Source organism: Ovis aries, chromosome 19, assembly GCF_016772045.2.
Source record: "Ovis aries strain OAR_USU_Benz2616 breed Rambouillet chromosome 19, ARS-UI_Ramb_v3.0, whole genome shotgun sequence".
Classification (NCBI taxonomy): domain Eukaryota; kingdom Metazoa; phylum Chordata; class Mammalia; order Artiodactyla; family Bovidae; genus Ovis; species Ovis aries.
In genome coordinates, this window is record NC_056072.1 from 44,966,420 (window position 1) to 44,982,555 (window position 16,136).

General features: G+C 37.3%; 1 protein-coding gene across 9 annotated transcripts in view; it reads left to right on the plus strand.

Moving 5' to 3' along the window:
* The window catches only part of ERC2 (ELKS/RAB6-interacting/CAST family member 2), a 1,001,656-nt gene that overhangs the window by 322,247 nt on the left and 663,273 nt on the right, over positions 1–16,136 (plus strand). For all 9 annotated transcript variants that reach the window (XM_060402360.1, XM_060402362.1, XM_060402364.1 and 6 more), the window contains one exon: positions 4,733–4,888. In XM_060402360.1, coding sequence (XP_060258343.1) covers positions 4,733–4,888 — 156 coding nt within the window. The remainder of the gene's footprint in view (positions 1–4,732; positions 4,889–16,136) is intronic.

Consider the following 16,136-nt stretch of genomic DNA (forward strand, 5'->3'; position numbering starts at 1 on the left):
GAATAGTTAAGCCCTCAATTATTTTAAATTGGGGGTAATCACGGCAAGTTTTCTTTTGAAGAATCCAAATCATTGTTTTGACTCTTTTCTTCAGTATATAACCCTGAGCTTAACATGATCATTAAAGTTCTATTCTTTTCCCCCAAGAATTGACTTCTAGAGTAATAACACTGGAAAAATCAAAGTACGTAGAATGCTTTGCTGTAGGACCTTGCAGAATGATTAATGCTAATATGCATTGGGAATCCCCAATAATCATTTCTCAAACTTACTTGACCCTGCAGACCCCTTTTCACAGAGCATTTGGTTTCTGTGAACTTCAGGAAAAGCTGTTTCTATTTCACTTTCTCCATCTCTAAGGAAGGCCTAGAATTATCTGCTTTGAGTGCTTGCCTCTTTGTGAAACACAATCTAGATGAGTATTTGAAAATCCCTACATAAATTATTTTAAAATATCCATTATAGATAATATGTAAAGATATTCTGATGAAGATTCTTTGGTGATTGAGAATAAAATATTGCTCTACCTTCTAAAATTCCACTTTGAGGATGCCTCAGCATATGTCTTCACTTAAGTTTTTTTCTCTCCGTTGTACACCAGTGCTTGAGTTACTGAGCATGTGCATTTTGTATCTGTTTTGAAAGTGAAAGTTATGTCCGAATCTTTGCAACCCTATGGACCATACAATCCATGCACTTCTCCAGGCCAGAATACTGGAGTGGGGTGCGTTTCCCTTCTCCAGGGCATCTTCCCAACCCAGGAATTGAACCGGGGTCTCCTGAATTGCAGGCTGATTCTTTACCAACTGAGCTATCTGGAAAGACCTCTGTTTTGAAAGGCAATGTTTATGTACCACATTGAGCCGTATCAGGACATGTGAGATAGTTTTCTTCCATAGTCTTCCTTAAATGTATATTTTTTAGTGATTTATCTTAGTTTTAGAGATTTTTGAAAAAGAAAAAAAAATTGTTCTCTTTGAATTCCTGAAACTGAAGCAGTGGAGCAGCTGTAACCATGGCAGTCATTTTCTTTGCCTTAATTTTTCATGTTTATATTTTCTCATGTCTTTTTCTGGCTCAGCATTTTGAATATCTTCTTGGGCAGAATCAATGCACCATCTAATATGTTTGTATTTTGCATGTTTTCTCTTCCCTAGATCTTGATGATATTCTTCCATTTCCTTTTCTCCATGCTTGTGATTTTGGTTATGAGTTCTTGAAATAGACTTCTTACTGTAAGAACAGAAATATCAATAAGGACAGAAAAATGGATCTTTATTAAAGTAACTTCTACAATATCCATTTCTCTTTCATCTGTTTTCTTTCATTACTTTCTTTTGATATTCTTGGACATCTGTGATTAAAAGAAAAAAGTTTGGGAGGAAAAAGATGCTGCTTAGTTTAAAAAAATTAGTAAAAGTTAAAATATTATTTTAAAAATATGTTTTACTAATTTGGTGAAATTTTAACTCAGATATGTATATATCAAAAGGATTTTCTCTGTTTCTATGTGATTTCACTCTGATCTTTCTTTAGCAATGTGTAATTTTTAAAGGTCCAGTGAAAAGCTCCTTTTAACCCATTTTGAAGTTAGCAGTTGTGGTAACTGCTAACTAAACTCTTAGAAGTTGACTGAGAGGAAAGCTGAGGGTTTCTTTTCCCCTTGCCTACATGATTGAGATGAAATTTTAACAAATGCTACCAAGAAATAAAATTTAAACTATGGGACTACAAAGTATATTTCAGTACACACATATATTTATATGTGTATAAATATGTGTATAAAGGCTTTCCTAGTAGCTCAGATGGTAAAGCATCTGCCTACAATGCGGGAGACCTAGGTTTGATCCCTGGATCGGGAAGATCCCCTGGAGAAGGAAATGGCAACCCACTCCAGTATTCATGCCTGGAAAATCCCATGGACCAAGGAGCCTAGTGGGCTACAGTCCATGGGGTTGCAAAATGTCAGACATGACTAAGAGACTTCACTTCATACTTATGTATAAATACATATGTATACATGTAAATATGTGTACACATGTATACATATAAATATGTCAGTTTAGACTTGAATCTGAAATCAAAGGAGATTTTATATTAAAAAGCAGGAATGTTGAATATTTCTCTCACACATAACTTACAGGTAAATTCTTGTAAAAATTGTACTTAGATATTTGTAAATGCTGAAAAATTCGTATCAGTAAAGAGGAGAAATCTGCATTAATGTTTTAATAGATTAATGATTAATGTTTTAATAGATATCTTTATATTTTAAAGAAATAATATAGTATTTCATGGGAGGTAAATAAAATAGTTAATAGTGGGTATATTTGAGTGATGAGATTGGGGTGGATATCATAATTATGTGACTTTTCAAGTTTTCTTTAATGAGCATGTCTTAATTTTATAGTCAGAAAAAATGTCGATTTAAAATGACTCTCATTTATTTATCAGAGAAGGCAATGGCACCCCACTCCAGTACTCTTGCCTGGAAAATCCCATGGATGGAGGAGCCTGGTAGGCTGCAGTCCATGGAGTCACTGAGGGTCAGACACGACTGAATGACTTCACTTCCACTTTTCACTTTCATGCATTGGGGAAGGAAATGGCAACCCACTCCAGTGTTCTTGCCTGGAGAATCCCAGGGATTGGGGAACCTGGTTGGCTGCCGTCTATGGGGTCACACAGAGTCGGACACGACTGAAGTGACTTAGCAGCAGCAGCAGCGGCATTTATTTATAAAGGCTCTTATGAACTTGTAAAAGTTCTTTTTCCATAGCCTTTTCATTATTGCTGCTCTTTTTATCTACAGAGTTAGCATAGCTTAGAATTCAAATGAATCACTAAGAAAGACTCCCTACGTTTATCAGCTTGGCCTGCTATAAGAAAATACCACAGGCTGAGTGGCTTAAAAAACAGAAATTTATTTTCTTGCAGTTCTGGAGGCTGGAAGTCTGAGATCAGAGTGCCAGCATGGTTGGATTCCTGTGAGAATCCTGGCTTTCAGACAGTCACCCTCTTGCTCTGTTCTCACATGGCAGGGAGAGAAAACAAGCTCTCTAGTATCTATTCTTATGAGGACGCTAAGCCCATCATGAGGGTTCCATACTCATGACTCCTAATCCTGATTACCTCCCAAAGGCCTCCTCTCCATAGTGCAGGCTATAAATAAAAACCTGATGGTTATCATTGGATGATAGAAATGTACGGAATTTTCTCCATTTTTTGTGAATTTCAAGTATATTACTTTTATAACTGAAAAGATACAATAAATGCTATTTTAAAAGGAAAATGAAATGCTTACAGAATGGAATGTAATATTCCATAATAATGTTGTAAATTTCAAAATCATTTTCTTTCATCTTCTTGCATTTTTTTTCTTTTTAAGCATTAATAAGTGTCTTCAGCACTTAGAGCACCCAGGTATGGGAACAGAGTGGAGCTCAGTAAGCTGCTTCTGCTGGTTCTCATTTTTCTACTTTTAACAGTGATGGCAATGTTCATGATAATGAAACATGCCATTGGGCATGTAATATATGAAAGTAAAATAGAAAGTAGCTACAAAATCAGGACAGACATAATTGTTAAAGTTTTTTTCTGAGTTGTTATAAATAGAATAGCCCATTCATTGTCTTTACTTTTAGAACTCTTTCGTTTCTTAGATTCTAAAAAGCTGAATTGGTAAAAAAAAAAATGAGTTAGTGGCTCATTTTTCATTAACTTCCAATTGCAAATGTAATATAACCTTCTTGAATCTACACAATAAAATGGCAGGGAGATGGTGACAGTGAGAAGACTTGACGTCAAACTTCCAGTGTGTTTCATTCGAAGCACTGATTTGAGTTTAATACCTGAGGTTGAGGAACTGTTTTTCCCTCTATAATGCATCTCCTCTCTTCTCTCCTCTCTTTCTAATGCATCATTTCTTATTATGCTTTACCTTGTGTGTAGAATCTGTCATTTCCTTCTTTAAAGAAAATTACCTATGATTTGTCCTCAATTAACCCCACATTTGCGTGTAATATTTCTAGTTTTTTTTTTTAACTCTGTAAATCAATAGGTTAGAAATGCCCTTCAAGATAGTGATTTTTTTTTTTGTCACACAGGAAGCTGTCTGCTTGCCAAGTAAATCATGATGTGATATATTATTTCCAGTTGCTATAAATTTTCAATATTTAGTGTGTCAGTCATACTAGGTCATGATTCAGTTATTTAATTTCACTTATGTCTGTATTTTAGATGAGAATCCTTTCCCCCATTAGTAGATTTTAATTTCCTTCTCTTTCACAGTCAAATTCCAAGCATGCCTTATAAAACTAGCCACAAAATACACACATGAACAAACCGTTTTTGTGTGTACAAGTAGACTCAAAAATATTCACTAGTAAACTATCTCTGAAATTATAAATTCGTCTTCTTAAATGTCATTTTTGTTTTTAACACTTTAGATCACTTTTATCACTATTTCTTTATTAATCTGATTGCTATATATGCAACAAACATATCTAGGTAACTCTCTGTCTTGCATTGACATAAGCTGTTTATTGGGAGCTTAAAAAATAATCTCACAAGTGATCTTCAGAGGTGAAAAAAGTAAATAGTTCTGAATTCAGGGCTGTGTGTACACCATAGTTAATCTATTACTATTGAATACATTGCTTTCTGAAATTGTTTTGATAATATTGGAAAAGCAATTTTCTTTCCCTCTTTTTTTTTTTTTTTTTACCAACAGGACACAAAAATCGCTTCATTGGAGCGAAACATAAGGGATCTTGAGGATGAGATCCAGATGTTAAAAGCCAATGGTGTGTTGAACACTGAGGACCGTGAAGAAGAGATAAAACAAATAGAGGTTTACAAAAGTCACTCCAAGTTCATGAAAACCAAGGTATGTATAGTCCAAAGTTATAAACTTTTATATTCTTAATGTGACTGGAAAGTTATGGTTTATATACATACTTTTCCCAAATACTCACAAAATCTGCTTTATGTGATATATGAAATATATGGACAGTAGAGAAGAATGAGGAAAATTTTTAGTTCAAAAGCATAGATACCAGAAAAATCAGGTAAAACTTTTGGTAGAATTTCTACTTCCTAAGGGGTTCAGGATTTTCTAATGAGTTCTTTCAGTGTCCCTCTGTCTTGGGAATTAACATTTATTTTATTTATTTATTTTTTTTATTTTTTTGGTTATTTTTATTTTATTTTATTTTTTATAATTTTAAAATCTTTAATTCTTACATGCATTCCCAAACATGAACCCCCCCTCCCACCTCCCCTCCCCATAACATCTCTCTGGGTCATCCCCATGCACCAGCCCCAAGCATGCTGTATCCTGCGTCAGACATAGACTGGCGATTCAATTTTTACATGATCGTATACATGTTAGAATGCCATTCTCCCAAATCATCCCACCCTCTCCCTCTCCCTCTGAGTCCAGAAGTCCGTTATACACATCTGTGTCTCCTTTGCTGTCCTGCATACAGGGTCATCATTGCCATCTTTCTAAATTCCATATATATGTGTTAGTATACTGTATTGGTGTTTTTCTTTCTGGCTTACTTCACTCTGTATAATCGGCTCCAGTTTCATCCATCTCATCAGAACTGATTCAAATGAATTCTTTTTAACGGCTGAGTAATACTCCATTATAGTCTTCGCTCTCCAAATTTCCTGAGATTTCATAAGTTTGCTATTTTTAAAAGTTTCTATCTTTGCCAAATTTCTGGCCATCCCTGGATGGTGATGGTCTTAAAAGATGTTAATCTTGGAAGCCAATTTAACTGATTTCAGTGGTATGAAGATATTTTGGTTTTAATATAGTATTTGACAGAACTGATTTTGAGTCCCAATGCTATCATTTGCTGAAAATATTCAATCTCTGTGAGCCTCAGTTTCTTCATCCATGAAATACTGATAAGAAAAAGAAAAATACCTGTATCATCGGGTCGCTTTGACAATTCCAGGAGATTATGCATTTAAAATACTTATTTCCTTGACTGATCTCTAGAAAGCATTCAGTCATGTGAGTCATTGTTGTTGAGTGTTATTATTGTTACCTATTGCTATGGGATATTTATGGAATGTTATTATAGTAATCGTTTCCATTACTTTTTATCAGTATTGCTAGTTTTAAAGAATTTGGCTTGTATTTTTCAAAATGAAACTTTGTGTTGCAAATGGACAAATCACCTGAAAATCTATTTTTATATATGCAGAATTATTTAATTTCTGAGCAGCCCAGTTGGCCTTTAGAGACGTTGAAATACTTTTATTTTTTCCTCTATTTAAGCCATTTTATTTTTGAAAACAATAACCACACCAATTAAAATTATTTTTTTTCTACCACTTCCTCTTAAGTACCCCGTTCTTATTCTAGGTTTTGCTGTTTGTTGCCTTATAAAATGCAGCAGAGTTGAGTGATGCACACTTCTGTGAGAAGGCAATGGGAAGTTGAGAGGATAACTGCTTAAATAATGGTTATGATTTTTATCAGTTGTGAAATACATGGATAGTCTTTGCAGAGAATTTGCAAAATTACAGGAGAGAAATAATATGTAGTGTTTACTCTGTATGTGTGTGCACGTGTGCTTCTCTAGGAAAAACAAAAACCATGCTGTACTTCTGTCAACTTCCATCTGTAAGTTAATGTTGAGATTTTGACTAAAAATTTTCATCAAGGGGTAGAGATATGAGAAGGAGAATGTCCAGTATATTTGAATGTAACTCCTTGCTTTTAATGATGGCCACAGAATGCAGAGCCGGTTTCCTTGCTAAGACCTCCCTTCTGGTTTCTTTTTGCAGTCCTTTCCTCTTAGAGAGTTGAGCTGACATGCCACAAGCACAGTGTAGGGTGGCCTGCAGACAATGGCCAGATCACTCCAGGAACGAAGACCAGATGTACAGATCTGAGTGAATCCATGAAGATTGGGGGAAATGATTGTTTTGGCTCAAACTTTTCCTCCCCACCCTATCCTGTCATATATCAGTGGAAGATAGTTCAAGCCACTTGTACAACTGAAAATGCCTTGAAATTTGTAAACTCTGTCCCTCAATATAGATTGTGTCCCAGTGAATAAAACATGTACATGGTCTCCAGGAAGCAAGTGATGGCCTTTATTAGCCCACAGTCTTCTGAGGCACCATCAGTCCTTGAGCTAGTTTTAACTTTTAATGGTTAGTTACTTTCAAGGGTTCCCAGAGTGGTCAAGTCGGAAGGATGTTCAAGGAGAGAAAAGGAGTTGGGTGAAAAGAGTGCAGGCTGAAGACTGAAGGAGACTCTGGCAGATTTCTAACCTGCCTTTGATAGCTGTATGACCTTCGGGAGTGACTTAAGTCAGTCAGCCACACTTTCCTCATCTATGAAGTGGGGGCAGCACTGCAAAACTTAGAAAGTGACTCAAAATGTTAAACGAAACTCTGTAGTTAAAACACCTGAGTCAAAAACGTAGGCAATGACTGTATCCATTATTACTGAAGAAATATAATCAAATATATTAATAATTTTAGTAAGTGCAAAGAGGAACTAAGGAGCCTCTTGATGAGGATGAAGGAGGAGAGTGAAAAAGCTGGCTTAAAGCTTAACATTCATAAAACTAAGATTATGGCATCTGGTCCCATCACTTCATGGCAAATAGATGGGGAAACAGTGAAAGCAGTGACAGATATTTTTCTTCTCAGACTCCAAATTCACTGCAGCTGGTGAAATTAAAAGATGCTTGCTGCTTGATAGGAATGCTATGACAAACCTAGACAGCGTATTAAAAAGCAGAAACATCACCTTGCTGACAAAAGTCCTTGTAGTCAAAGCTATGGTCTTTCCAGTAGTCATGTACAGATGTGAGAGTTGGACCATAAAGAAGGCTGAGCACTGAAGAATTGATGCTTTCAAACTGTGGTGCTGAAGAAGACTGTTGATAGTCCCTTGGACAGCAAGGAGAGCAAACCAGTCAATCCTAAAGGATTGGGCTTCCCTGGTGGCTCAGCTGGTAAAAAATCTGCCTGGAATGCAGGAGACCTGGGAGACCTGGGTTCAGCCCCTGGGTTGGGAAGATCCTCTGGAGAAGGGAACAGACACCCACTCCAGTATTCTGGCCTGGAGGATTCCATGGACAGTATAGTCCATGGAGTCACAGAGAGTCAGACACGACTGAGTGACTTTCACTTTCCTAAAGGAAATCAACCCCAAATACTCATCAGAAGGACTGATGCTGAAGCTCCAATACTTTGGCTACCTGATGCAAAGAACTGACTGATTGGAAAAGACCTGATTCTGGGATAGATCGAAGGCAGGAGGAGAAGGGGACGATAGAGGATGAGATGGTTGGATGGCAATACCAACTCGATGGATGTGTGTTTGAGCAAGCTCCGGGAGTTTGTGATGGACAGGGAAACCTGGCGTGCTGCTGTCCATGGGGTCACAAATAGTTGGGACTCGACTGGGTGACTGAACTGAACTGAAAATTGAATTGCTAGTGTACTTTATGGTCCATTGTAGCCTATTTGGATAACTTTTCTACAAAGTTTGTATGAATGTGTTGCTTGTGAACATCACAGATATCTGAGGAGTTAATTTGTGCAATAGTTGTTGACACACATTGACAAGGAGACTGTTTAGTGTCACCACTGGAGTTTCTTGAATTCTTTTGTTTATATGCAGGATTATATGGATAAAGCTTTCAGTGGTGGATTTTGAGTTATGTGGTCCCCAAAGGGGCACTAAAAGTTGTGCATGTTCAAAATATTTCCCATTTCCCAATACTTACCACTTAGTTGGGAAAGTAAGAAATGTACTCAAAACACCACCCTGAAGACTTGATGGGAGGAGAGTTCGTTTCTGGCTGGAATAATGCAAGTTGTGCAAGGTTAAAGTTAGTATTTTGTTTTTTGTTTTGGTCAAAATAATCAGATTGGTAAAACTACAGTGATAGGTCTGGGGAAGATTGCCAACTCAAATTATGTCTGAGCATACCTAGAAGGATATGTGAAAATGCCATTCTATCCCCAATTCTATACAGTTAAGGAAGTAGGAAGGACTCAAGTCTATATGAAATTACAGACTTTTTCAAAAAATAAATATTATATTTAAATTGCAAAACTGTAGAGATTCTGAAATGTATTTGGGAAATGGAAATGTAATTGTTAAACTCATTTGGTTTACTGAAGCAGTGGTAGAAATGGAAATCATAAGGTGATTTTGGATCCCATCTAGCAAAAAATGGTAAGTTTAATGCAGGGACAGTTGACTTCAGAAACTGTTGTTTGAGTAGTTCACAAAGACTCAGAGTCATGGTAGAGGAACATTTCAGAAATTCTTATGAAATGCTGCACAAGGAGGGGACTAGAACTCTTTGAAACTAAATCTGAAAATTGCAGCTGTATATTGTTACTTCTGCCTGTGGCTTGTAATGAATATATAGCAAGCTTTTAAGAATGCCCTTTCTTTTACCAGGTCTTCTGGAGAGGCATCTTCAGGGTTTACGAAGGTGCCAGGCTTGGCAGTGCCCACTGATCTATTACTTTAATAGAGGTCTAAATGTGTTCTGTCTTAATTACTTGGAAGCTTACTTTTTTTTTAATTAGAAAAAAGATTTTAAAAGTTTTAAAGTCAACCTAATCATTAAAAAATAGCTCCTAGAATATCTATGTTCTCATTTGCTTATATTTTTGAAATTTTAGCTGAAAAGTACTTTCATGACCCATTGGTGATACAATTAACTCAGCATTTGGTTCCTTGTCATTAGCAGGGCTTAATATCAATCAATCTCAATTTCTGTGTGTAACTGTTTGCTCCAAATAGATAATCGCTATCATCATTTAGTCGCTAAGTCATGTCCGACTCTTGCAACCCTGTGGACTATGGTCTGCCAGGCTCCTCTATCCATGGGATTTTCCAGGCAAGAATACTCGAGTGGGTTGGCATTTCCTTCCCCAGAAATATATAATAAAGGCAGCTAATAGTGATATATACAGACTCATTTTCAGAGATAGAAGCGTATTGAAATAATTTTAAATGTTTCAGTGAAACATTGACATTGTTGTTGTTCAATCACTAAGTTGTGTCTGACTCTTTCAGACCTCATGGACTACATCACACCAGGCTCCCCTGTCAGTATCTCCTGGAGTTTGCTCAAATTCATGTCCATTGAATCGGTGATGCTATCTAACCATCTCATCCTCCACCATCCCCTTCTCCTTTTACCTTCAATCTTTCCCAGCATCAGGGTTTTTTTTTCCAATGTGTCAGCTCTTTGCTTCAGGTGGCCAAAGTATTGGAGCTTCCACATTAGCTGAGAATTTGATATAGAAACAATGTTGTGATATGCAAAGTGAGTGCTTCTTGGGTTAATTATTAAAATGAGTAAAGACAGGAGGTTGGAGGGAAAGGAAGTATTTTAAGTAGTCCCATGAAATAGCATGTGCTTCCATTTTGTTGCTGAGCAGATGACTATGACTGGTAGGGCCTCTTGCAAGCTTTGTGATTATGAAGTAGCAGCAAAGACCTAAATTGCTTTTATAAATATGATATCGTAAATAGCCATGGTGCAGCCATGAAATTAAAAGACGCTTACTCCTTGGAAGAAAAGTTATGACCAACCTAGATAGCATATTCAAAAGCAGAGACATTACTTTGCCAACTAAGGTCTGTCTAGTCAAGGCTATGGTTTTTCCAGTGGTCATGTATGGATGTGAGAGTTGGACTGTGAAGGATGCTGAGCACCGAAGAATTGATGCTTTTGAATTGTGGTGTTGGAAAAGACTCTTGAGAGTCCCCTGGACTGCAAGGAGATCCAACCAGTCCATTCTGAAGGAGATCAACCCTGGGATTTCTTTGGAAGGAATGATGCTAAAGCTGAAACTCCAGTACTTTGGACACCTCAGGCGAAGAGTTGACTCATTGGAAAAGCCTCTGATGCTGGGAGGGATTGGGGGCAGGAGGAGAAGGGGACGACCGAGGATGAGATGGCTGGATGGTATCACTGACTCGATGGACGTGAGTCTGAGTGAACTCCGGGAGTTGGTGATGGACAGGGAGGCCTGGCGTGCTGCAATTCATGGGGTCGTAAAGAGTCGGACACGACTGAGTAACTGAACTGAACTGAACATTTTTGAAATAGTAGAAGGTGAATTTCAAAAATGGAAAGGCAGAGTTTAGAATCGCAACATGTGCAAAGCCTGGGATACCAGACATAGTCAGTCAGGATGAAAAGACGTGCATCTTTCAAGCCCTCTGGTGCATGCATGTTGTCCCTGGGAACTGAGACTCTGGGAGACCTCCCAAGCTGTACAACTCTCCCCTGTTGGAAAGTCCAATTTCTACCCATACTCACAAGGTTTAGAGGAATCAAACTGTGAGGGCAGAATGTAAGAGGCTATGAAAAGCATGAGTTACCTTCAGCAGCACTGTTAAGGCTTTAAGAATGGAATGTACCATATAAATAATTGTTTTCTTACTAGGGAAAGAATAGTGGCATCCCCTGCTGTATACAAGGCTTTGTTCCTAGTCTCACACATTTTTCATCTACTGACCCCAGTACTTCTCTGTTAGCCACTCCCTCTGCAGAGTTTGCCAAAGATGCCATTCTGCTGTCTTAGATCTCCCCCTTTATTCTCAATTTGTAACACATTTTCATATTAACCTCTGACGAATTACAAACCTCATAACCCAAACTGCATGATAATAAGCACATCACTTTCTAGACGTGAGGGCCATATCTGCAGTGAAAAAGAAGCTGTTTTCCTTGGCAGAGGAGGTTTTATTGGTGTTAGTTGTGTCACAGATGTAAGTTGTGGAAGAACTTTCAGACGAGATGAAGTGTGCCTGATGTCCACATGGACTTCATATAAAGCATGTGATGTAATTCCGATTGGTTTTTTTTCTTCCCATCATGGAGACAGACCTTCCCCAGCCTCAGTTCTCATGTATGTTCGATTGCATCACTTTCCGTTTTTATTGAGTTTATGGCTATAAAAGAATCCAAGGCATATTTTTATGGAAGGATATGATTTTTTTACCCCACAACTATATTCCCCTTAGCAAAACGTTTTTTCCTGTTATTGTCTGCATAAAATATTTAAAATTTACCTCACAGCAGTGATAGTCTGCAAGTTATTTAAAGCAACTGCCTATTAATATTTATAGACTGAGATAGTTTTATCATTATCAATCTATTTTTATTGAATGAAGTAGCTATCTGTAGAACCTGCCATGTCTTCCTTCCTATTAAATACCATTCCATTGATGTTAATTTCTTTCACATTCCTCTCTCAATACCCCACTCCCATACGAGATTTCTACTCCAATATTTGTAGACGTTAGCACTAATCAGCTTTTTTTCTTTACTATAAATATCATTGTTTCGGCATGTAGAGTTGAAAGTTTTCTGAGTTTTATTTTCAGATGAATCAGTTTCATATGTTGAATCAACTATATACTGTAATGTCAACTATTCCTTGAATAGTTGCTGATCACAAAAGATTTAATTCATTTTATAATTTTCTCTTTTCCCTCATTTTATTTATATTCTGTTTTTGTGTGTGAGAAAAAGAGAGGGGTATAGGGAGATAACTTACTTTGTTCTAGCTAAAAATTGTAGACTCGTGATTTGTTAAATTACAAAGAAATAATGTACTTCATGGATTGCACAGACCTGAGTAGTGCTGCCACCCGGACACACATACTTAAAGCATTGATAATCTCCCACAGTTCTTTTTAGTGAACTTTTCAGCATATTCAGACTTCTTCTCAAGACTGCCTTCCGGGCAGCCATTATCAAACCTGTAAATGTGGCAAGTATGATGAAACCTCTGTGTCCCCCTATCTAGTCTGGGTTCACCCTACAAGTGGGATTCTATATCAACTTTTATATTTAATTGCTGAACCCTTAAAATTTCTGAAGATGGAGGTCTCACTTCTCTTTAAGCATCTCATTCTGTTTATGCTCAGTAGTTATTATCAGTAGCTTGGTTCTTATTTAGCTAGTTTCAATTACTGGGACAAAAATGATGGATCAAATATAGTTTAAAAACATACAATTTAAAATGTGCTTATGAACTTTCAAGTTAGAAAGAATCTGAAGGGCCAAGATTAAGCCAAAGCAGGGGACTAGAGTGAAAACTACAGCACTATCTTCTATCTTCTTCTTCTTTTTTAACTGTTTTGTCCGCTCCAGGTCTTAGTAGCAGCGTATGGGATCTTTATTGTGACATGCTGGATCTTTAATTGTGGCATCCAGGATCTAGTTCACTAGCTAGAGATCGAACCCAGGCCCTCTGCATTGAGAGCGTGCAGTCTTAACCACTGGACCACCAGGGAAATTCCTGGTTTTGTCTTCTTGTTGGCTTTGCTAGACAGATGAACTTGAGCTTTAGTTTTCACAGTCACAGTGACACTGAAGGAAAGTGACAGAAGCTTGAGCCTGCTCAAAATGAGGAGCCAAGTAGGAATCCCACTACCACATAAAGCTGGGATCCCAGACAGCTAGACTCTTAATGCAGGAGTAAAGTAAAAATAAACTGCCCACTCTATCCTCCTCCCACCTAGACTAAGGGGCTCCAGGGAAAATAATTTATTTACCTATTTTAAATCTTTGAGCCAAGATAAAGGTGAAAAAAACTAGCATTGAGAATCTGTAACCACAGCTGGCTCTTGTGCAGATGTGCAGTGTGAGGTGATCCAAGAACTTTCAGTATAGAATGTAGTTTAAAGGAGCCCGTGGTTGGTAGTACCCAGGCATTGGCTGAGATAAATGTTCTGAAGGACCACATGTTCAACTAAGACCTCTCAGTACTTTTCTCCAGAGAAAGTTCCAAAACATGAGTAAAAATTTAAAAAATTTACAAAATCTTCAAGAAAGCAAGTCACTGTAAGCAAAAGCCAGCAGAAAGAATGAATAGCAGAACTAGAAGGGAAAGACTTCAGAAATTGAAATTTTAAGACAAACACTATGAAATATAGTATGTTAAATTGGAGAAGGCAATGGCACCCCACTCCAGTATTCTTGCCTGGAAAATCCCATGGATGGAGAAGCATGGTGGGCTGCAGTGCATGGGGTCGCGAAGAGTCAGACACGACTGAGCGACTTCCCTTTCACTTTTCACTTTCATGCATTGGAGAAAGAAATGGCAACCCACTCCAGTGTTCTTATCTGGAGAATCCCAGGAACGGGGGAGCCTGGTGGGCTGCCGTCTATGGGGTCGCACAGAGTCGGACACGACTGAAGCGACTTAGCAGCAGCAGTATGTTAAATAAAAGGAGTTGAAAATATGGCTAAAGGGCAAGAGGCTATAAAAATACCAAGGAAATTTAAAAAGAAGCAAATAAAATGACCTAGAAATGGAAAAATATAAAAATGGAAATTTTAAAGTTTGAGAAATATATTTAATCGCAGAGTGGTCATAGCAGAAGAGAAACTTAATAGACTAGAAAATAGGGCAGAAGAAATTAAATGAAAGATAAGATAGAAAACATTAAAGATGCATAGAAGATAGAATGAGAAGATCTAGCACAAATCTAACCCAAATTCTTGAGGAAAGAGAGATGAAATAGGGACAGTTATTATTCAGAAGGCATATTTGAAGAGATAAAAGCTGAGAATTTTCACAAGTATCAGTCTACAAATTCAAAAGTCTTAAAATACCCAAAATAAGAGAAATAAAATGAAATCTCTCTATTTGCATCAAAATAAAGACATAAAATCTTAGAGGCAAAGAAAAAGTCTTAACAGAACATTTGTCCAAAGGAGATATATGAATGTCAAACAAGTACAGAAAAAGATGTTTGATAGCATCTTAGTCATTAGAGAAAGCAAAACCGTAAGGAGATAACCACTTTATACTTACTGGAATGATGATGAATGAAAAGACAGATGATAACAAGTGCTGGTGAGGTTTTAAAGAAATTAGAACCCTCATATGTTTCTAGTGGGAATATAAAATGGTATGCTGCTGCTGCTGCTAAGTCGCTTCAGTCATGTCCAACTCTGTGCAACCCCATAGACGGCAGCCCACCAGGCTCCCCTGTTCTTGGGCTTCTCCAGGCAAGAACACTGGAGTGGGTTGCCATGTCCTTCTCCAGTAAAATGGAATAGTCGGTTTGGAAAACAGGTAGAAATTCTTCAGAAAGCTAAACATAGTTACCATGTGACCTAGCAGTTTCACACCTGTGTTTATATCCAAGATAAATGAAAACATATGTCTCCACACACTTGTACATGAATGGTCTTAGCAGCATTATTAATAGTCAAAATGTGGAAACAACTTAGGTGTCCATCAACTGGTGAATAGATAGAAACAATCATGTATATTCCTACAGTGAAGTATTACTCAGCTATAAAGAGCAATGAAGTACTTATTACATGCTACAACATGGATGAAACTTGAAATGTTGTGCTATGTTACAGAAGCCAGTGACGAAGTACGAATATTGAAGAGTGCATTTATATGAGATTCCCAGAAAAGTCCAATCCATAATGTAGATTATTGGTTGCCTAGGGCTAGGTGTAGAGGATGAGGAATGAAGAGTGACTTTTCTACTTATAGAGTTTCATATTAAGATGATGGAAATATTCTAAAAATAAAAGTGTAATCAAATGTCATGCACATATGTGGAATATTGCGCCCAACAATTGTTGGATCCATAATCTTTTTAAGCATATAGTATACAGAATGCTTCCATGGTGGCTCAGACAGTAAAGCATCTGCCTGCAATGCAGAGACTTGGGTTCAATCCCTGGGTTGGGAAGATCCTCTGGAGAAGGAAATGGAAGCCACTCCAGTACTCTTGCCTGGAAAATTCCATGAATGGAGGAGCCTGTTAGGCTACAGTCCATGGGGTCGCAAAGAGTCAGACACAACTAAGCGACTTCACTTTTCACTTTCATACAGGATGCATTTATGATTACTGACTACATACTGTGCATAAAGCAAGATACACCAAATTTCAAATGAATACTGTAGAACAAACCATGTTCTCTACTCACAAAGCAAGTAAGACATTAAAAAAAAGAGATAACTAGGAAACACTTATGTATTTGGAGATTAAGAAACATACTTTTAAGTTATTCATGGTTCAAGGAATAATAATAGAGATTGGAAAATATTTAAGGCTCTACAATAATGTCAAGGTATATCAA